Source organism: Mytilus californianus, unplaced genomic scaffold, assembly GCF_021869535.1.
Source record: "Mytilus californianus isolate M0D057914Y unplaced genomic scaffold, xbMytCali1.0.p SCAF_9, whole genome shotgun sequence".
NCBI classification, from domain to species: domain Eukaryota; kingdom Metazoa; phylum Mollusca; class Bivalvia; order Mytilida; family Mytilidae; genus Mytilus; species Mytilus californianus.
The window spans coordinates 22,233,146-22,257,009 of NW_026262745.1; the positions used below are offsets into that span (position 1 = coordinate 22,233,146).

Below are 23,864 nucleotides of genomic sequence, written 5' to 3' on the forward strand. Positions count from 1 at the left end.
ATGCCTTTAAATGTTTTTATGGAACACAATGCACAAAATAATTTGAACAGGGGTTCCCCTGAACCCGACTTATCCGCCGGGTCTGAGGGGCATTCGCCCAATATAAGTATCCGGAAAGAAAAGATATAATAAAGGTTTATACAAAAAGTAACACAGAATAATTCTGAAAATGGAACATATCAAGGAGAAATTATTAGCACCCCCCCAACCCCCCAATCCCCTGAAAAAATTGCACCCCCGGAAAAAAATCAAGTCATCCCATTGTAGTCTTACAATAGTTACTGAAGACCCCTTATTATTATTTAAATTAGTTTTCAAGTTATGACCATTTGATGAAATTGTGTTTTTACATTTTCCCCCAGAGACTTCTATAGTATTATAAACCCCCTCCTATGTTCTATTTTTACCCATGGAGACCATGTTGGTTATAGGGCAGGGTCATCGGATACATTTGACTTTTTTGGTCATGTTGACTTATTTGTAGATCTTACTTTGCTGAACAACTTATAGCCATTGTGGCCATCTTGTTAGGTGGGCGCAGTCATCGGATACATTTTTTAAACTAAATACCCTAAGGATGATTTAGGCCAAGTTTGGCTTAACTTGGCCCAGTCATTTCAGGAGAAGATGTTTGTAAAAGATTACAAAAATGTACAAAAAAATGTGAAAAATTGACTTTAAAGGGCATTAACTCCTTAAGGGATCAATTGACAATTTTGGTCATTTGACTTATTTGTAGATCTTACTTTGCTAAACATTTTTGCAGTTTACAGTTTATCTCTATCTATTATAATATTCAAGATAATAACAAAAAACTGCAAAATTATCTAAAATTACCAATTTAGGGACAGCAACCCAACAACGGGTAGTCTGATTCGTCTGAAAATTTCAGGGCAGATAGATCTTGACCTGATGAACATTTACCCCATATCAGATTTGCTCTAAATGCTTTAGTTTCAGAGATAAAAGCCAAAAACTGCATTTTTTTAAAAATGAAACAAGGGTAAACCATTTGGTTGACTGTTTAAATCCACAAAAACTCATTCTTATACAGGTAAAAACGATGATTAACAATTAAAAACTATCTACAAAAGTGGAAAAATACATATTAATATAATTTAATATATTTATATACCCACATTAACAATAATCAACCCAAAAAGGGTGGGTTGGTGGGTAAACATAATAACAAACTGCTGCTCCGTAAACTATAGACAAACTTCGAATAAATTTAATTTCTCGAACGAACCCCTTAAGTGATACTTAATTATGCTTATCACGAATCTCATGAGTTGCATATACCCGTAAAAACCGGGTATATGCCATCCAATCATAACTAACATAAACACAAACCATGTGCTTTGAATAAACACAAACACATGTTTATAGTAAACAATCACTTGTCAATGACCGTTACTACATCATGTGACCAATAACTTTAATAAATATATATATTTTACCTGTATTTTGTCCGCAGATTAAAGAATTGAATCATTCAAGGAATAAACCAAATACCAATAAAAAGATATCAAGATAGCAATAAATGAATAGTAAGTAAGACAGGATAGACGACATAAGAAATAGTATGCTAATGTGAGTAAATCTTTTTATTTATTTTTTTGGTATTAGTTGAAAGTAACATTACAAATACATCAATGTTTATATTGATCTAATATTGTTTTTATAGTGATCACATTAAAAGTCTCTGAAATTGTTTTCCACCCTTAAATGAACTCCTGATTATTGAAAAAAAATCACGTAACATGAAATTGACATGTCTCTGGTGTATAGTTGTCTCATTTACCATCACACCATATACCGTAGTGTTCTCGCAATAAGTAGTATAAACCATTTGAATTCACGGGCGAATCAACTATTAGCTTTTAAATGCATAATGTTTTCTCACATTTTAAATTTTAATCTATTTAAGAATAAATTGAATGTCGTATATCATTGAAACGAAAATCAAGACATTACAAAATTTCACCGAATATCTAGATTGTATGGTCTTTCAAAATCTACGTCCACGAATACGTCAATCCAAACTTAAGTTAACTCATGTGAGTTTGATTATCTAAGTAATATATTTCACTGACTTCTTTCACCGCTTTTATTTTATCAGGTCAAACTGCAGAATTACTTGTCATGTAGAATTGTTACAATGCAAGGGTTCTTAAGCTAAAACAACATTTATTATATCATATCCAATTATTTAGCTCAAATAAGTTTTGATATATCTTGTTTGAAGAATCTTTTGTTTTAAAAGAAATTGAGTATATCTTAAGTTGGCTAAGTTGGTCAGCTTAAGGTCCACTAGCCTGTCAACTATGAGGTTGTTAGTTCGAACAATATTCATGGCGCATAGTCTTAATTGTCAAGGAATGATAGTTTCCTGCCGAAGGATGGTTCATGGTATCCCCCCCCCCCCCTTTTCATCGACCAATTAAAGGTTGGCGTCATAATATAGTCCATATAATTCCCTTACGCTTTACTATGGAATGTTTAAACAATAATTCTTGATAAAAAGTTGCTTGCTGAAGTAATTGGAGTTACTCTACTTTAATTGGGTCATGGTAGCACTAATGTTTCATTATTTAGTAGCTGATCGTTTCTTTATTTTCCACTTTAAAGTATTTGCATATTGATTTTTTTTGTAATATTGTAATATAGGAATAAGGACAATCGTCTTTATGAATTTTATCTTTTTATGTTGTTTCGTATGAAAATTAGAGGCTTTATAGAGGTTGTGTCGCTCACCTGGATCTATGTTCATCTTTAACAATTGATGGTCACTCTCCAACATTGTAGACTAGAATATGATTTAGATTGAAATGCTATTTTTTGGTTGAACTTATATTGCTGCTTATTATCTTTATTCAAGGCTAATACCTCCTATAAGGAAATTGACTGACAATTTCGGCTTCGTTGAACTATTTATTCATCTTGTCTTGCCGATCATACAGTTTTTGCAAAAAATGGCAAAACATGTTAAAATCTATAGAAAAGGGCAGTTTCAACTATAAGGAATCGACTCACATTTTCGGCCATGTTGATATATTTGTAGAACTTGTCTTGGTGATCCTTGTTGTCTATGTTTTTTTTGTTTTTTGTTTTTTTTTTTTTGCAATTAAAAATGCAAACATGGGTGAAATTCATCATTATAGAGCAATAACTACTCAAAGAGTAGACTGACAGTATCGGCCATTTGTTTTATATTTATTTTTTTTGTAGATCTTGTCCTGTTGATTATTTTTGTTATTATAAGTTTCTCTCTATCAATTATAGTGTTCGAGTTTTACCCTTTTTTTGCGTTTTTGTTAATTATCTTATCTAGTAATTCTCCAATAGTAAAGTATTTTATTCATTGCTGAAATGACTTTCCAGTTTTTTTTTTAAATAACGGAATCAGTGAATTTACCATTGGCAATGATAATTCACGAACAACACTAAAATACAACGTACGCAGTTAATAAACTTGCTTACACTGCACATATTTTGCTATACACTGAACTCAGTCGGCGTTTATAGGGTCCAATTTGCAATATGATTGGAGGTATGGTATTTCATATTTAAATGGCCAGTGAAAAAAGTATTTAAATTTTGTATATGACAATTTAATACAAAGTAACAGATAATACAGCAAATGATCTTTTATTAACATTTTTGTGTCAAATTAGTTGAATTTTTATAATGTTTTAATTGAATCATAAATTCAAACGAAATGTTGGCTCTACTTTTGATGTATTTACAGTTAACATTCTTTTTTGTTGTTGTAATATTTTAGAAATGAAAGATACAAATTTATTCGTGTGTTCGTGTGTTCTCGTATGAAACAGGTATTATCACTATCACCAGAAGTCCATTAATGGACTTCTGATATCACTTATTGTCTGTATTTTAACCAAAAAAGTATAACAAAAATACTGAACTGCAAGGCAAATTAAAAAAAGGGAAGTCCATAAAACTGACAAAATCAAACGCTATCACCAACGGAACACAAGTGAAAAACAACTGCCATATTTCTGACTTGGTATAGGCATTTTCAAAGATTTATTCCCCCCCCTTACACAAGTTATCACCTACAATTAAAATGGTTTAGATACGTAGCTTTTCCCGGCAATAGAAATTTGCCATCATGATACCAAAGAAAGCTGATGTTGGCGTTATCACCAGCAGTTAGTTTATCTAACTCTACAAAAAATCGTGAAATGTGTTCAAATTTAAATGACGTATTGCAAAACTTTTATAGACTGGCGAAACAAATTATACGTTTAAGTTTTCTTCTAATAACAATATGTGAACATGAGAAGTTTAATGCTAAAAAAGTTGTTCTATGATTATATTTATGAATGCATTCGCGTCGCGCATGCGACAGGAATATTTCCACGTTCCTGCATTGTCAATCACTTAAAACTCCTAAACTGTACTGTTTTGCGTCATATACATATTCATGAAGTTTTCCCACGGTCCGTGCAAAACGTTTTTGGATTTTTCTTTACCATAAGATCTGGGCATACATGCAATTAAAATAGTCCTGGAAGATGGTGTCTGAGGGAGAGACCTTGGATTTACTGTAAAAGGTGGATTGAATTATGAATTTGAATTGAAAGGTACGAATATTTTATTACATAGAACTCAAACTCGGTATACTCTTTTGGAAATTAATTTAGTTTAGTTGACGGCTTCTTTAATGTTTGTCTTGGATATAATACATGGAATATTTGCCACTGTGTGTTCGAAATTGACATTTTAATGTTACGCACATATGGACATTATCGCTAAATTCCTTCAGTAAAATTCCACGGGGTTTCTACAACTATCGGGATTTATCCCGTGACTGAATGGTGCTACTTCGGGTGAAATAGTCGTGCACCCGTTTAAAAATAGATTTCCTTGTCAAAAACTAGAACCCCCATAATGCAATTCAAATTTTGAGAGGGTTTTCTTAACAAAAAAATGATGACCAATTCTAGGTAGTAGTGCGGACAGACGAACACAGTCTTACATCTAAACCCTTCCGAGTAAAAATTTCATATCTTCTCTCAATTATGAAATGGCTACGTAGAGTTGTAAATCAGTCATCCCATGCTGATAAATGGACAGATAACATTACTTAAGAAATTGAATTTTTTTTTATTTCAACATTTTTATAACTAATCATGGAAATCAGATATTAAAATGAACGAAGGAAAGTTTGTGATGCATTATTTTCCTACACATTAAAAAAAATAGATTTTTTTATTTTTCTTCCTACAAAAACTTCACACAATTTATATTAGATATTTACATTTGTAATTAACTAAATATTCACATTTACAAACATAGATAAGTGTTCTGTATTTACTATTAATTCATTCATGCAACAATTACCACCTTTTATCAAGCACAAAACATGTGGTATTCATCGACTAACAAACTTACAATTTGAGTGATAAATTCATTTGAAAATTAAGTGTTTTCTTAGTTGTGGGCTGATAAGCTGATTTCCAATCATACATTTTTTTGATGCGATTTCTTGGGGATAGATATAGAACTTAACAGGGTATCGGTCAGCACAAGCTTTCTGATCAAAAGATTGAGAACCGTTCAAACATTTTTTTTTCAAATTTAAATATTGGACAAAATGGATTACGGATATCTAACCTGATTTTAACCATTATCCGGGTTTGCTTTAGTTTGGTAGTCTCTTTTTTAAAAGAATTGATAAAAAATGTAATTATGATATAAAAGTGATCATTGCTAAAGTGCAAAAAAAAAATAAAATGATTTAATGCATTTTTTCTTACGTACGTATGTACGCAGTAAATAAACTTGATTACACTGCACATATTTTGCTATACACTGAACTCAGTCGGGCGTTTATAGGGTCAAATTTGCAATATGATTGGAGGTACATGTATGGTATTTCATATTTAAATGGCCAGTGAAAAAAGTATTTAAATTTTGTAATTGACAATTTAATACAGAGTAACAGATATTACAGCAAATGATCTTTTATTAACATTTTTGTGTCAAATTAGTTGAATTTTTATAATGTTTTAATTGATTCATCACGTACGTATGTACGATAAATATAATGTTTTATTTTGAAATGATTATTTTTGCAGATGACACTTGTTCAGAGCAGAGCTTAAATCGAAAGAATTTGTACATGTGGCACATTTCTTCATCTTTTTTTCAATGGGGAGCACTAATGGCTTGAATCAGAGAGAGTGAACAATATCATTTAACACTGGATCAAATCTTAACAAAATCCCTGTACTAAACGCTACTCGGAAAGACGATGTTACCACCTGTGCAATGTTTCAGTTATCTATTACATGCATCAAGAGTGCACGTTTCTTTTGTTTATTCAAATGAGCATAAGCTGTCAAATTCATGTTAACTGATTTGACCCAAATTCTCATATTTGGTTTATAACATACTAAAACGTATATCCAAATTACAAATATTCCAAAGTAAACAATAAACAATGCTTTAATATAACTGCATTTCATGCGTACTTTAGATTATACACCATCTAATTATCAATAGAAATGACCCCCGGTCATTTATTTAGCCCAATATAAAAATAAATATAAATATGCAGACAAACACGTTCAATCGTAAAATGTTTTTTTTTCTAGGTCTGTTTTATTTCAGGTTATTGGTTAAAGAAATATGTAACTCATCATTAAACCTACATAAGAATGATTTTTTTTCTGGGCTAGATCAGTCCACGAAATAATTATTCATGGTGTCTTCCTTGTTTCATTTTTCAATTTTGTTTTCAATGTTGACATTCTTTACTGAAATACTGACCAAATGCTTAACAAATGCGCAACCAAACTTTATTAAAGGTTAAACAATAAACAGTTGCATGAATGCGGATTCAATGAGTTGAACCATTGACTTGCAAGCAAATAATACAACACGAAGTTTTTTTGGCTTATTTTGAAGAAATTGGACCAAACTGACAGTTAATAGCGAAAAATCATACATTCTGATTTTATAAATGTTTAAAAAATTTAAAAAAAATAAATCATAGCTTAATTTTTTGTCCAAGTTTTAGCTAGTGGCCGTTTAAAATTAACGAATTCTTAGAAGCAGGACTATTTACAACTTCAAATGTCTTATTTTATAGCGATTTAATATGTAAGGCCATTTCAAATTGAACATTTTATCTTCAGAACTTTACGTAAAATAAATATTGGACCAAGCGAGCGTTATTTCTAATATTATATTTTTCTTCCGAAATTAACAATTTAGAAAGCAATAGCTGAAACTTGTTGAGAGAAAAGAATGTAATTTTTTGCTACAAAACAGTAGAGCTAGAAATCATTTTTCAACATAGAAATACGTAATTTTTTTGTGAATTGTGAGGTCGAGCAAAAAAAAGGAAATAGTTGTTTTCATTTCAATGGAGCAATAATTCAATAAAAATGTTCAGGGAATGGCTATATCTTTTTTTAAGGTTTCAAATTTTAGAGCGTTGAAATCTGAAGAACTATGAATTAGTTTGGAGTAGCCTAAATTTGCCTTTACATCTGTCACTTAATAATATGATTGCAAATATATAAAAACTAAAAAATAACAATATAAAGTTACATACAAAATACTAACAGTTTGAACATATATGAACTCATATAATAAACTCATAATAATCATCACTGTAACTTTTAGATGAACAGCCATACAAGCCTGTTCCTTTGCTTTTTGTGTTTTTATTTAGCTGTGCATGTACTGATTTTGTGTCATGGATGGATACCCAATATCCTTTGTCTTTCTATTCTATCATCATAGATACCAGACTAAAAGTTTTGTAGGCCAGACGCGCGTTTCATCTTCAAAAGAATCATCACTGACGCTCGAATCAATAAATTTAAAATAAAAGAACGAAGTTGAAAAGGATAAAAAAAAGGGCATATTATTATTGGTGAGTCACGGTACATTCTCATACATAGTGCACAGAAGATAACTCTTTATTTTGCTTTTGGTTCATCAATCAAATCACAAACTTATATTGATATATCAACATTCTCTACATAAAGGATCCAGATCAGTTTCTGGCTATGAATCAAGTGTTTAAAGTTGGTTCAGAGTGAAATAACATTAGAGCACATGCAGTTTCATTTAGTTTGAGATGATATGCACGAAAAAAATCCCAATTTCATTAGACGTGCAATATTGTTTTTTTCTTTATGATCACAAGTTTATGTTTTGATCATCTTTAGGAGTAAAGGTTTACATAAATTCAGGTAGAACTTTTGAAATGAAATAAATGTATTATAAAATAGCAAACAGGAAATGTCAAATCTATTGTATCTTATTTTCATTCCATAAGATGTCGAACATTGTAAAGTGGATTTGTAATAAATGTGGACAATTCAGTACAATTGAAGACAGGAAATGCACAGAATGTTTGGCAGACTATGCTGATGGAGGTATTTAAAAATAAAAGTTTTACAGTCGCCAGTAAACTCGGTTGACCGTTTTAATCGCAGTGGTGAGACTAAGGTTGCAATACACAGTTATGAAAAAAATCAAACATTAACTATCATAATTACTGTGTGTGTCATGTATGTGCATATATAAGGAAACAACATCTTCCATAGATTTGATTTCCAATAGTTATCATGGTGAAATATAATCTCTTTTTGTTGTAACCGTGGCAACAAACAAATATTGCAAAAAGGGAGGGGGGATGAAAATGTCCCAAAAGTCCCAAAAAATTTGTCCAAAGTAGAATTTAAATCCATTGGAGTGATACCTTCAGCTTTCTAAAAATCAATTATAAAAAAAATTACCGGGGCCAAAATGCAAAACCAAACTCCTAACTGTGTATTGTTACAGTCGACGTTCAGTTTACGGCATTGAAGTCGTTAACAATGAAAATTTGATAGGGCCACTAATAGTAGGTTTAGGATATTTGTTATATAGTTGAATTAGCATTGGCCTATCTCATTTCAATGGAAATATTTTCCCTAGAGTGTGTAAACATTTGTTATAATGTCATTTTATCTGGAACTACTCATGGCATGTCAATGTTCTTTGGTATGCAGTGTGATAAATTGACAATATACCACATAGACAATTTGTCCACTTAACCTCAATCATGGTCTATTGACTTTTGAATACTTTACATGTAAAAGTTTGTGTTGAGGTCAGTTTTAGGGGAGATACTTATAAGTCAATGATATTTGGTATGCAAACGGTTTTAGCATTGGACTATCTCATACCTATTGAGATTATTTGGCCCTGCATCTCATTCATGGTTCATCAACAATGTTCATTGACGGAATGTTTTGCAAACTTTGTCATTTCTAATTTCAAGCTTTTCAATATATTACCAAAAGTATATACTGGCGTTTCTTTGTCAACAGTTCATTGAATGAATTTGTTACTTAAAATAAAAATCTTCAATTTAATACTAGTACTACCACAAATACCTTCATTTTCAAATGAAATTTAATTGTCCCTGTCGTGTTACTCTTTCTCTACTTTCTGTGTATTATTTGTATACTGATGATTGCATTTTTGAATATTTTACCGGGTTTCTGTGCCCTATCTATAGATACTTGCATTGTTAACAAATAAATGAAAGACGAAGGATGTTTTTATAAGTGTCAGTATATGTTCCCTTTAATTAACTTTTTTTCAAATTTGAACATCAGAAAATTGAGGCATGAAATACATCTTAAGGTCGAGAGATATTTTGACGTTTAGATTTAGATTTTTTTGTTGTAACTTCCCTGAATCTGTAAAAGTTACAATAGGACAAATATTAAGTTCATATTGCAGAGATTTGATACTTCAGCACCAAACCTACCAGATGAAGTTTATTGCAGTTATTTTCTTTAAAAAGCGTATGAAAATAACACTGCTAGTACTTCCTTTAATGCCGTTTCGATAAAGTACATTAAGTTTACCTAGAAGCTTTCCCAAACCTCTCACTTGGCATTACTCCAGTGAATGTTTTGTTTAATCAATATGACTTTCAACTCCAAATGAAAAGGATGTCCCTAGGATCATCTTAAATGATGTCATGAAAACAACCTTTGTGCAGTCTTCAGATTCCTCTTTATGCTACAAACATTTAAACAAGTCTATTTATGTTTGGTCCTGTTTTGTTCAACTTTCAGATATATTAGATTTCAACGACAATTTGCAGCATTGTCTCATTTCTAAATGTAATCAAAACACCTGTTAAACTTGTGGTATACTGATTACTGATATCTTCTTTCAAAATAACTAGAGAACGATATGTTATAATATACGAAGATCTGAATTGTACTGCTTCTAATATTGTGTATGGTATTGAGGTATTTGTTTGTGGATTAATCTATGTCGTGGAAACACGATAAAGACTTAACGAAATAATGAACGATGACCTGTCTAATGTTAATGATCCTGAGAACAATACATTTTTTTTATTATCACTTGCACAAATCTGATCAGTCCATCCTCTCTAAATAAGAAAGTCAGGATCATAGAGAAACTCTATCATTCTACAAATGATCCATATTGAGTACACCATATCCCTTAAAAATAGAAGGTTTCTGGATTCGAGAGTTGTGAATAGCTATCCCTTGTGGATGCAACGACAAAAGTAATGGTTTAGGTATGTTGTCTAGTCCAAGGTAAAGTGAAATCAACAAATTAAAATTAGTTTGCAATCTCTTTTTCTACGCATTAGGAGTCATGGTCGTCGACAATATACACCATATGCAATTCACACCTTGTCTATAATTTTCTGGACATAAACCTTTGGGAATTCACTGTATTTGAACTAAACTTTTTTCTATACTTTTATCAAAGCTCAATTCACTATTTCAAAAGGCTCCAAACACTTTTGTCATTAACACAAATTCTGAATTCTGCTAAGTACAGATTGGATATTGTTACTATAAGCCATTTAAACCAGTGACAACTACTTCCAAAGATGATTTTCCCAGAATTGTGATGCTATCAATATTAGCAATATTTTCCACCACAAATCTGCGCAGAAAACAATACCTTTTTACTTCAAGCTGTCATTTCATAAAACTACTCCAAACCTATTGCTTCTAAGATTTTCAATCTCATCAGGAAATTAGAGACATTTACCATAAGGGACGTAAAATCTAAACCTCCCGACTACTCTTGTGCACCGCCAAACATACAAATATAGTGTCGCGATCATGTTATAACTGGAGACCTTGCTATCGTAAACAATGAACATCTTTGAGAATTGTTAACTAATGACCCAAGGTATTGAAATGCTCAGTTCATTAACTGGAAGAAGTTCAGTTTACTAATAGATGCATTTGAGGACTTGGCAGAAAATGGGTTAAGCGCGAGTCAGATGAACCAAAACTGGACATTTTAACTGAAGGGATCAAAGCTGTTTGGTCATGCATTCATAAGGGCATTCATAAGCTACGCCGTACGATGAACTCATGGGTGTCTGATCCTTCCAAGAAACCAGAGGTTGTGGATTCTTTATCCTCTCTTCATGACAAATATGTTGTTGTTACAGCAGAAAAAGCCGCAAACAATATTTTTTCATATATTTATAAATCATTATTTGGAATGTCTTACTAAGGAACTTATAATTCACACAAAAGAGATGCAAAAGATACCAAAGGGACATTAAAACTCATAAGTCGAAAAAAAGGACAATGTCATGGCAAAAAAACCGAAAAACGATCAAAAGACATAGAAACAAAAAATTGAGCAACGCGAACACTACCAAACACAGAGGGTGATCTCAGGTGCTCCAGAAGGGTAGGCAGATCTTGCTCCACATGTGGCTTTCGTTTTGCTGCTCACGAAAGGACAATCCTGATGATCAGTGTTATTCAGTTTCCTCGAGGGAACGAGGACGTGATTGTGGTTACCACATGTGGAACATATCCGTCGTCATCTGTGAAACAGATATTCAATAACGGTCAACCAATTTATGATGGCGTTCGTAAAATTTCGAAGGGACGATTTCAACTTCATCACTTGGAACTCTCGCTTAAATAGCTTTCTTGAAAGCAGCAACCCTTTATCAAGGAAATCATGATAATAAATGCAAGCTCTGGAATATCGTTCCAACTTGGAGACATACACTCCATATGCAGGCGCCAATGGAATGTTTCTACTTGAAATTGAAAGTTCAGAATTAGGAAGCTGAAATCATCTTTTTTGTCGTAAAGTTTTGTTTTGCAATCAAGATATGAAGCAGACGTATCTGTATCTGTTGTTTCCTTTTTTCAAGTTGCATAGGATAGATGAGTTCAACATAGTCACCAAACTTTGTATTGTTTATTGAGAAGACATCATCTATATAGCGGTACGTGAATTTAAAGGATAATGCTAGCTTCTTTTAATTCGTCCTAAGAAGCTCGTGTATGAAGTCAGTCTCATATGAATAAAGAAACAAGTCGACAAGAAGATAAGAGCAGTTGGTTCCCATAGGAATGTCGATAGTTTGTTGCACAATACGTCCACCAAACTGGACAAATATGTTGTCAATCAAGAAACATCTTGAAAATGACATTTTCAGAGAATTTTTTGTTTGAATCCGAGTAATTTTTCACAAAGTACGATTTATCCCTCCCTTAGACAAGATACTTGTATCTGCGTTGGTCCTTCTATATTAACAAACCAGGACCAATTCTTCCAATTTGTCTTTTACCTTGGAATGGGGGACACTTTTGTTAAAGGACTTTTTTTATCCACGACATTTTTGTTGAGTGTGGTGGATTGATATTTTAGCCGTCAGTCGATATTCCAATAGGTACGTACTAGGCACAACTACTGGCCGACTTGTTTTTTATTTACTCATATGAAGCATATTTCATGCATAAACACAAGAAGGAAAAGGCATCTTGCAAAGTTATTTCATTATACTTTCAGATCGATGATCGATGTTCTGTTACTCAACAACCCATTCAATGATGGCTTATATATATATATATATATATATATATATATATATATATATATATATATATATATATTAGTGAACTTGAGATTAAGGATACTTTCGAAAATTGAAGGTCTGATTCATATCTTGATCTTTTGATCAATATTGACACAGATGGACGACTTCAAACTAGAATATATGACAAACGTGATGATTTCAACTTTCCAATTGTCAACGTCCCATTTCTCAGCAGTAACATACCCTCTTCTCCATCGTGTGGCGTTTACATATATCAGTTGATACGTTACGCTTGTGTATGTTCACACTATTCGGTGATGCAAGCACAGCATGAGATGCTTACGCTGTCGACGAACCCGGTCTCGCTGCTTTTTGAGTTTATGCTATTCCCTCAGTTTTTATTTGTTATCTTGACCTGTGTCTTTCAAATCGATTTTCGCGAGTTCAACATAGGTAAACTACTGCTGCCCTTATTTACAAGTAAAAGTCCATAATTTTGGAATCTGGAATAACAATGTTTACCCATTTCCGCATTTTCATGGACACTGTACGATAGAAGATAGAGAGACCCGGCCATAATTACTATAATCACCATACTAACATGAAACAGCAAAAAAGACCAGTTACAAAATCTACAAATGAGTCAATATGAATGAAATCATCAATCGACTCCTTAAATAAGTATACGACGTAAAGACCAATCATTCTGCGTTACGGTAACGTATTCTTCTGTGCGTGATTACCAACATTCTCCGGCCCATGAATCGTGAATATACAACTATTAAGATTCTCTGTGAAAATAATAAATATGAAATTAACTTTACAGCCCATCAATGAAATTAAAAAACCTTTCATAACAGTTTATAATACGGCGTCATATATTTATCTAACTTTTATAATGTTTAGTTTCTTTCTGTAATCAGAGTCCAGATTCGGTCCAATGCTACACGTTTCGCCTTGCGAACTGACGGTGTGTTCGAATAATTACCATGTTCAGTTGTTTTGCATGAAATAATATAATTTGTATTTCCAAAGGATAAAGTTTCTTTATTGGCCTTGGTGTTATTCCGCTTTTCGTCCTCAACAAGTCCATCTTGTCCAATAACGAGTTCTTTGATGATAGCTAGATGCCAATTTACTCTGAGAAATTCATCGCATATTTGAATATGAATAAAATATTGGCCACTAGAAGTAAAGTAAACATCAATCAAAGTAAAGGTAAAATTAAAAAAAACGCATTCCAACATAACACACTATAATGTACATCATGGTGTGCGGCTGGAAATGTGGCTCGATGGGGGCGTCAGTTTTTATTAGTGGAGGAATCCGGAGTGCCCGGATAGAACCACCAACCTTCGGCAGGAAAACTGACAAACCTTGTCAATTTAGATTAGAGTCGAACGCACAAAGTATTGAAATGCTCAGTTCATTAACTGTTTGTTATTTAACTGGAAATGTGTTAATTTAACAAAGGTGGTTCATTGCTTTTTTTTTATAGTTGTAGCTAAGATAAAAAGTGAACTTGAACAGCAACATGTTCAACCGGAGTTAACAACACCTAAATCTGGACATTTTGGGGAAGACAGAAATTCAGCTGACGATTTTATGTTTGAAAGGAGCAAAGATGAAGAGAACAAGCAATCTGGTAATATACATTGATTTGAAACCCCGTCTGCTAAATTAAGATGAATCTGTCCCATTCCTTTGTTTTTGGAATTTTTATCTGTGTATTGCCTTAAAAGATAGGTTTGTAGTGTTTTTTTAAGACGCTCAGAGAGGTAAAATTTGAATTTTAAAACATTTTATAATTTCTATATTTAAACTTACTAGTCACAACACATAGCACATTTTCCTCGCGAGAAACTGCTCGTAGGTAAAACAGCTTTTTGGGAAAGTGCAAGGTAGCAAAAAGTAACACTTTTAAATTAAGCGCGTTTTTTCTGTCGAAAAAATAGGTTGTCGCTGGTAAAAATAGCGCCGGCCACAAATTTCGGTTGCAGGTCCGATTTAAACATAGAAAATATTCAACAATTGAAAGAATCTTCAAAACACAAAGCAAGCATCAAAATAAGCATTACCTCGTATTAAGTTCAACATAATTATACAATTACAAAAAATGTATGACCTTCATAAAAAGTTAATATCCAAAATTATATAATCGAGAAAAGTTTATTTTCACTAGAGACCTAAAAAAATAATTTTGCTTATTTGCTTTTGGTGAAGGCCATATTTAGACCACAAAATCGCAATGTGCATGTTACACGAAATACCGGACATCCTTAGGTCATATTACGATTTCAAATTCGGTGTGATTCAACAAGATTTCATATTTTTGTTTTACCGGACCATTTGTTTAAAGACCCTCGAAAAAACCAAGACAATATAAAACACTGCATTTTAAGGGAAAAACAAGACAACTGTAATCCAATCTAGTATAGTATTCAGAATTAGATGAACAGTCATAAATAAAACTACTATACTAGCGAAAAAGCAGTTAATCGATCTGATCGCATGTTTTTGTCACAACTATTTTGCATATCGGTAGTTAAAATGCCAAGCGCACATTCATTAAGTTTCAAGCAAATGTAAATTGATTTTAATGGATTCCAATTAGTAATTGTGAAAAGGGTCGTCATTTCAAATATTAGTCATCTATAAATGAAGCCATTTTGCTTAAATAACTTAAATGATAGGAATAAGTAAACTAACCATCTATCAAAATACTACATTTTATGTTTACTTAATATATAGTGGATTGATATATTTAACCATGCTGTACATGATAACTCTCGAAACATTTATTCACATAGTCATGATATCAAACTCGTAAATCGCCGCTATATTCCTTTATGTGCTGATGCGGCGCAAAACAATCACCTATCAATCAATCAAATACGTAAATGGAAGGAAAATATTACGAAAAATATTTTTTCTGATAGTTTATTGCTAGTTAAACCTCCCACTCCCACTATAACAGTTGTTTATAGTTCCGTTGTATTGACAAATTGGATAAGCAACCCAACAGACATAATAGGTTAATGTGACAATTATTGGATTCCAGCAGCCAAAACTATTTAACAAACAACACAGCTGACTTCAAAATTAGAACTTGGTTCGATTGAATTGATATTTTAAAAAGGATTTATCATTTATTTTTCAAGATGTTTGGTTAATGTCCAACTTGTAATAGTCATTTGTTATTAAGTTAAACTCCTTTAGATGAATTCCTAGATATTCAGAGGCTAATTTAATGTCAACAGAATAATATACATTATGTGATACACATTAGATTAGAATATAAATTAAGGATATGAAGGGTACTATAAGACAGACATCCAACAAAAGCATTACTAAAAAGTCATTTAGAGGTTAAAAGTCTGTACACATGAATATTCCAAATAGACAGTAGATACCAAGTGGAGTAATTGAGGAAAAAGACTAGTTCATGAAAAAAAATAACGTCTACAAAACATTACATAGAAAACTAAATACTCAGCAACACGAACCCTACCGAAACCCGCGGATGATTGCAGGTGCTCGGAAAGGGTAGGCAAGTCCTGTGCCATATGGGACACCTGTAATGTGGCTAACGGCAGATACACATTTGGCGAAGCACATGCAACACCAAGCTATACAACAACTGCAAAGCATCAAGATGTCAGCATATTATATTTAAAAATAAACAGGTATCGTATTTGCCATGTTTTATTTATTTCATCATGATTATCAAAATGGGTAAGGATTTCACACGAGTAAACAAAACATAAATAAGTAAATTACATGTATGTGGGACCTTCAAAACAAAAAAGGCTAAAAAAAAACCAAATATTACAGATGAATTATTAATTATATAAAAACTGTTATCATACTTTTTACAGATAACTTCGACAGAGGTCACAAATTCAAAGACAAATCAGATTGTTACCAAAATGTTGAATTAAAAGGTATGAATTGACACACAGACACACACACATATGTATATAAATATTGTTATTTCTATTTAGTAATGCTCGATCAACTTTTAAGATACAATGGACAGTACTTTTGAGTTTTGGGGTATATATTTGCTACTTATGCACTGACATTCATTTTTATGGTTCAGTACAGAAATGTTACGTTACGAATAAAGAAAAATGGGGCAAGATAAATAAAAGTAGACAGTATTATTCCAATGTTCAAAAGTGTTTAAGAAATATATCTACTAGGACACAAATTCTGAAAAGTGTGATTGTACATATGGGTTTCTACCATTCGGTATAAGATAAGGGGACGAATGATTGCCAATGTCACAACAAATTCCAAATGAGAGGGTTTGTTTATACTGAATTCCTGAAACATTGCAACGATTTCATGATTTTTTTCCAAGAACAGAGGAATTTGAAAATATGGCTTTTCTTTTTGCCTTTTTAAAGGTTTGATACTTACTCTCCTCCATATAAATACTTTGACAAACCGTTCAGTAAAAGTGTACAATTAGTATCCTTTAGAATGTCACCTCTTTTGAGCTCACCTTGCACTATAGGTTTCATTTTGTTTCCATCGCTCAACACCTTTTTGATTAAACTTCTCTAAAACAACTTGATAAATAACCAACAAATTAGGACTGTTAGATATATCTGACGGCCCAGAATGTCAAGATATTACCTATTTCAATTTGAAAATACAAGTTAGTAAATTAATTTGAATTGTTGATTGACTCGAGCTCGTAAAGATTTTTTGCCTTTTGTTTTGTTACAAATTAGGCAATTTTAGTTTTTGTTTTATTTTGGCAATTGCATTGAAAAGTATAACATATACCAACAAACAGTAAACAGCAAAATTTAAACGAACAGAGCTACAAACAGGTAAAATTGTCAATCGATTCCTTATATAGACTTTAATTTCCTAATAAAAATGAAAGCTACAATGGAAAGAGAAATAAACAAATATGAAGACCGTAAACTCAAAGCAAACATGGATCAACAAGTCTTAACATGTCTAAAATTGTCAATCAACTAGTTTAAGGAATTGATGACCTTTAATTTATGAGAGAGAGAGAGTATTAATATCAATGGGGAAAATGGTCATATTTTCGCTCAGAGCTTTCAAGCTCTTTGATTATTCTTATCCTCAACAATATTTGCAAATTACAACAGTTCATTAATCTGACGCCTGTTAGGAAATAACTAATTCTTTTTACGATAGATAGTTTTGTAGAAGCTTTATACGATTTTTACGAAAGAACAGAAGAAGAACTTACGATTCGGACCGGAGATATTATCACTCTTTTGAAAGAAGAAGACGATGGATACATGACAGGAAGACTTGGTGATTGTGAGGGATTGTTTCCATCGTCGTTCGTTAAACCATATGAGAAAACAAAACAAGGTGCAAAGATAACAATTTTAAATGTTTAAATTTCAAACTAAAATAAGACTTCTTGCAAGCAAAGAAAATAAAAGCAAGAGCAACTGAATCCTAATAGATGCATAAAAGTCTATAGAAACAAAATAAAAATAGGGCAAAATCAATCTTCTTCTATTTTTGGTAAAATTGTGTATTTTGCAGTCACGGATAGCCATAGAAATTAGCAAATAAATAGAAACACTCGTATATGAAAATTGCAGTTTAATAAGACTGAAACGATCTGTTACTTAATATAGAAATAAGAAGATGTGGTATAATTGCCAATGAGACAACTCTCCACAAGAGACCAAATGACAGAAATTAACAACTATAGGTCATCGTACGGCCTTCAACAATGAGTAAAACCCTAACCGCATAGTCAGCCATAAAAGGCCCCGAAATGACAAATGTAAAACAATTCAAACGAGAAAACTAACGGCCTGATTTATGTACAAAATAATGAACGAAAAACAAATATGATATACAGCAACAAACAACAACCACTGAATTACAGGCTCCTGACTTGGGACAGGCACAAACAGAATGTGGCAGGGTAAAACTAGTTTGAAGGCGCGCATACCCTCCCCCTAACCTGGGACAGTGGTGTAACAGTACAACATAAGAACAAACTATAAAAAGCAATTGAAAAGGGCTTAACTCTTTGGCACTGTGGCAGTGTACTTATACATCCAAACAACAATAAGACACTAAGTACAGATCTGAGAGTACCTGCAGTTACTATCAGCTAGTTCAAAGCCAAAAAGAACTAATAAAAAAATCATGCATCTAAGATTAAAATATCAATCAGTACACATCCAACATCCAATGGATTTAGTGTAAAGACGTCAATGTACTTCAATGAGACGGCATTCTAACGACAAAGGAATCTCAAAACTTAGAAATGTCAAAATATCGTATTTTTAACATTGAATAATAATTTAAATTATTTTATGGGACACTTCGTTTTGAATTTTTCTTGAAGTTCGGTATTTTTGTTATTTTATCTTTTAGAATAATATGCATAAAACTTATTAACCTCCAATTATATTTAAGTAGTAAATGCATTTGAGCGAGATTTTTTAAAACATTATTCTCATACGGAAAATAAATCGGTCAATATATATCTGAACACTTCATTTACGAGTACTAGTATTTTCTGACTTTGGACTATGAATCTATTGATTGGTTTAAATACTTTTGATAAATTATTAAATTATTTCAAATCTTTTTTTTTACTAACAAAAACTGAGGCTCGATATGAAGTAGTCAATTTTGAATTGAGCTGTTGCAGATAAAATTAAAGGTGTTGTGGCTGATTGTGTCAAATGTATACACACCAAAAACCATGTTCACAACACTAGATACATTTTCTTGTATACCAGTGATTAAAAAAGCTTAAAATAGGCTTATCATTTGGGAAAAAACGCCAAAGGCTCATTTTGTCTACATAAAACTCAATAGGGCGCTCGAATAAAAATATTTGAACCAATATACATAAAAACAATTTTAAGACAATGTATTAGGTTACATCAAATGCAAGAAAAATCATCCAAATTTATTTAAGTAATAACACAAAGCCAAATTATCTAAAAATGCTATAGAGTTTGGTGCAAAGTTTTGCACACATTTATATTCCATTTACTAGAAGTTGATGCCTGACAAAACATACAAATACAAAATAGGCATCATAATGACTTATATCATATGTGATTCCTTTTTTTGTAGAACTAAAGGATTACATGTTTATAGAAATATGTTCTCCTTGGTCTTTTTTTCCGACCGGCATATATACCTAGTAAAACCCTTTACTATTCTGTGTTATAAAACAGAAAGTAAAACTGTTAAGAGCATTTAGTCTGAAAATAAACACGATTCTGGCGTCAACATATTTGGCGATAATGACATGACTTTGGGCCATGGTTGACATTAGGTCGATTCTTGCCGGGAGTGTTTAGAATGTGTGATCGCATCATTTTGTCAATTTATATATTTTTCTAAATCGGCCTTATCTAGATAGTGGTTCCTTAGTGTATGGCCCCACAAGATAAAACGTACACCCAAATTCTAAAAGCTATTCATTTTGCTCAGCTTGTAACGTAATCATACCTGAGACAAATCAAAGTTAATTATAATTTCCGACTCTTTTTTTGTCATCATTTTTGTGCACAAAATGCCAATACCAAAAAAAAGCTATTAAATCTAAAAGTCCTATATGTAATAATAAATTTGAATATTTTTAATAAAAAATACGCTTCTTTGGACGCCAAGTCATATTGTCGTAAATAAATATATGACTTTTGCGATGGTTTGACAAGTCATATTGTCATAAATAAATGTACAATTCATTTAATAGTACTCAGTGTAAAAAAAAATTACAGAATATATTTCAAAATCTAAAAATATGGAATCAGCTGAAAATGATTTTAATTTTTACCACGTGGTCTTAGTGTTGAATTCTCTATGCAAATAAGTCATCTGTTTCAAATTAAAGTTTTATAGTAATGCAGGACTTTATCTCTGTTCTATAAAAGCAGCAACCATAGAACAAAACAAGCGGAAGATAACAAGTCGAGATTAACTGACAACAACATGGCAAAACAAGAAAGACGATTTAAAGACGAGCTAGTCCACAAAGTATTTGAATAAGCTTTCGTCGCGATAAAGCCTTTTTGATCTAACACTGCGTCAAAACAAACATCAACACATCAACCAAAAATATAAAATCAGTATCGTTATTTTTATATTGTGAAACTTGTTTAATTTCTTTCTGTCTTTTTATGCATTTCCCGTATTTGAAAAGGTTATAAAATCTTCTTTTTGTTTGAATGAAGGATTTAAAAATAATTGTGATGCAGATACATAGATAAATATTTTGATGAATAAAGAATATGAACAGACCTTTGCAAATACAATGAAAATTATATCAAAAATTTGTAGTTTGTGAGCTATTGAAATTTGATCTACATAAGCTTAATATTCTACATTTGCATGGATATTTTTTTATTGTTTTGTTTGGATAAATATAGTGATTTAATACCGGTTGCTTTCTCAAGTTCATTTGTTAAATAAATTATAGGAAGCATTATTTCATAGAATGATATATTTTAGAAAAAAGACTACGCATAATTGAAAGAATAGCTGTTCACAGTAACGTTGGCAATATCTTGGACTTAGAGGTTGGCTGTGAAGTTTGCTTAATCAACAAAGCTGGTGATTGGTACTGGGTTGAGTATAGAGAAAAAGAAGGATGGATTCCGGTTAATTCTGCTGATTTTATATCCAATAGACCTAAGGAAGGTACACTTTTCGTAGTATTGGTCAATATTAGGAATAACAATAAGAGAATCTTTTAAATATGGTTATTTCTTAATATTTAGTGAAACTATATCCAGGTATAATTTTTCATATTTCATGAATCCATCTCAAAACTACAAACGTCATACAAGATTTCTTCTTGTTTATGCAATCTTACAGAACATTTCCTGCTTTTTATTGTATGCACTTTATTTTTATTATTCCATTTGATTAAGTATACTTTCTTACGGGATTCAAAAAAGATACGGAATATACCAAGGGGACATCCAAAACTCATTATTAGAAGAAAAACTGACAATGCCATGGAAAAAAAAAATAACGAAAAGACGAAAAAGTCAACAAAACACAACACAGAAAACTAAAGATTAAGTAACAGTTTGAAAGGTCATGTCTTTAAAACGTTTGATATTTCAAATGTTTCATTCGTTTATACATTTGTATGATGTTTACATAATTGTGTTACTACAAGTCGACTAAATTGATTAACAGTGAGTTTTCAAATAGAACAGGCAATACTAATGTCATTGCACACTACACTGTAGTGAGAGTGGTCAGATGACTCAAATATTCCAAAAAAGAGTCAGTGGTACTTTTTTTTTACTTGACGGACTAGTTTTTGACAGACCTCTAAAATAAATGTAAGATTCTTTTCTTTGATCATATATTTTAAAATGTAAACAAATAATCTAGACATAAGGTTGCTTAAGATATTTAATATATCATTTTTTTTCATGTGGAGACTGTATGTTATCATTTAAAAATTATTTAGTTTTCCCTTTTTGTGCTTTTTGTGCATCACCCTTCGTGCGAATTTACACGCGCGAATTACACAATAGGTAAATTTACAGATTATACGACTATTTTAGTATCTATAAATATAAGACTACTAAACATATCGTTAGTGAATTGTGACACAGACATATCGTACCAATCAATCAATTTGTAGTAGTAACCGTGAAACTTATGGGGTGTTGATTTTAGTCGTTCTCTCTCATAAATCTGATGGAGCAGTTTTTGTGCAAAGATCACACCCTGCTAATGCAGTAATTATAGTACGGACATGCTCGAGCGTATAGTATCATTGGAAATGTGTAAACGATTGGGTAGAGGGTATGTAACAGCTGAAAAGTTCACGATTGGAAGTTGTGTTCACGTTTGTCATAGATTATAGTTTAAAATGGTTCATCTGTCCAGGAAAAGATCAAGTAAAGCTTTGTATGAATTCTACTTCATAGGAATACAAAAACAAGACGGCCTGTAGAGATACGCAATTGGTGACCATTGGAATACCGATTGTCTGTTGAATATCAATTCACAGAACTCAATAAATACGTTGTCGATCAAAAACACAAGCATTTGATGATACTCTCTCGGTTTACTTGCTTTTGAAATCAGTGCATTCCTTCACAAAATACGATTGTTCATCACCTAAAACAAGAAAGGAGTAAGTTCACGAGATGTTAAAATTGACCTTAAGATTTGGATGATTTTGATGATCAGGCAAAAATACTATATATTTCACTTAGAAATAGTTGTGATATTACTATAAATACATAACTTCATTTTGGCACATCATCTTAAAAAAATGACGAAGTATTGACTCCTTGTGTATGCATTATTTGTGTTGTAACGTCAGTTTTGGTCAATTCAATAATTATTCACAGTTTTTATGATAATTTACTTTACCGGCACCCATGATATAGAAAGATTTTGTGTCTAGGAATTGAATATTATCATTTACAACTTTTGGTTACAGAAAATTTTGGATCCTAGGTTGCGGCCAAGGGTTTCCTCAAGCTTTTAGGTCCGACAAATGCACAAAATTTGCGTATTTTGACAATATATCCAAAATGTGCTGATTTTGAAGTCAAGAATGTACTCTTATGAAGAGATTTATTCTAACAAAGAAGTAAGGCTTTTGAAATAGATCCATATAAGAACCAAATTATGGCCATTTTGAAGTTTCATGATAATGTTGAAATTTAAGGCCATATTAGGCCTTATGTAAACCATGTCCTTTGCATCTACGAACCACATTTTTTCAGAGGAAGCTCTGTTTAACAAGATTTGTATTCGATCTTTCAACCGAGCAGGGATAATACTTTTGTAAACCGTGGAGAAATAAAAAAAGGTTGATTTTACTGCAAAATTGTGATTTAAGATTTTTGCAGTAGATCTTTTAAATATTTAAGTATCCACATCTGATTAACATTCCTGTATATGCAGAAGGAGACGCTTATCCTGTCTCGCTCCTTTTGTGGTCAATGTGATT

At 31.9% G+C, this 23,864-nt stretch overlaps 1 protein-coding gene across 4 annotated transcripts in view; it reads left to right on the forward strand.

Moving 5' to 3' along the window:
* The first annotated feature begins 1,464 nt into the window (after positions 1–1,464).
* LOC127714151 (uncharacterized) overlaps positions 1,465–23,864 on the forward strand; it is a 117,721-nt gene continuing 95,321 nt past the window's right edge. For 2 of the 4 annotated variants that reach the window (XM_052220166.1, XM_052220167.1), the window contains exons 1-5: positions 3,248–8,423; positions 14,391–14,537; positions 16,771–16,836; positions 18,077–18,259; positions 21,386–21,574. In XM_052220166.1, the coding sequence (XP_052076126.1) occupies positions 8,261–8,423; positions 14,391–14,537; positions 16,771–16,836; positions 18,077–18,259; positions 21,386–21,574 (748 nt within the window). In that variant the 5' untranslated portion in view covers positions 3,248–8,260. Of the gene's footprint in view, positions 1,594–3,247; positions 8,424–14,390; positions 14,538–16,770; positions 16,837–18,076; positions 18,260–21,385; positions 21,575–23,864 lie in introns of those variants that run through there. The other 2 variants (XM_052220163.1, XM_052220162.1) reach the window with 2 other exon arrangements.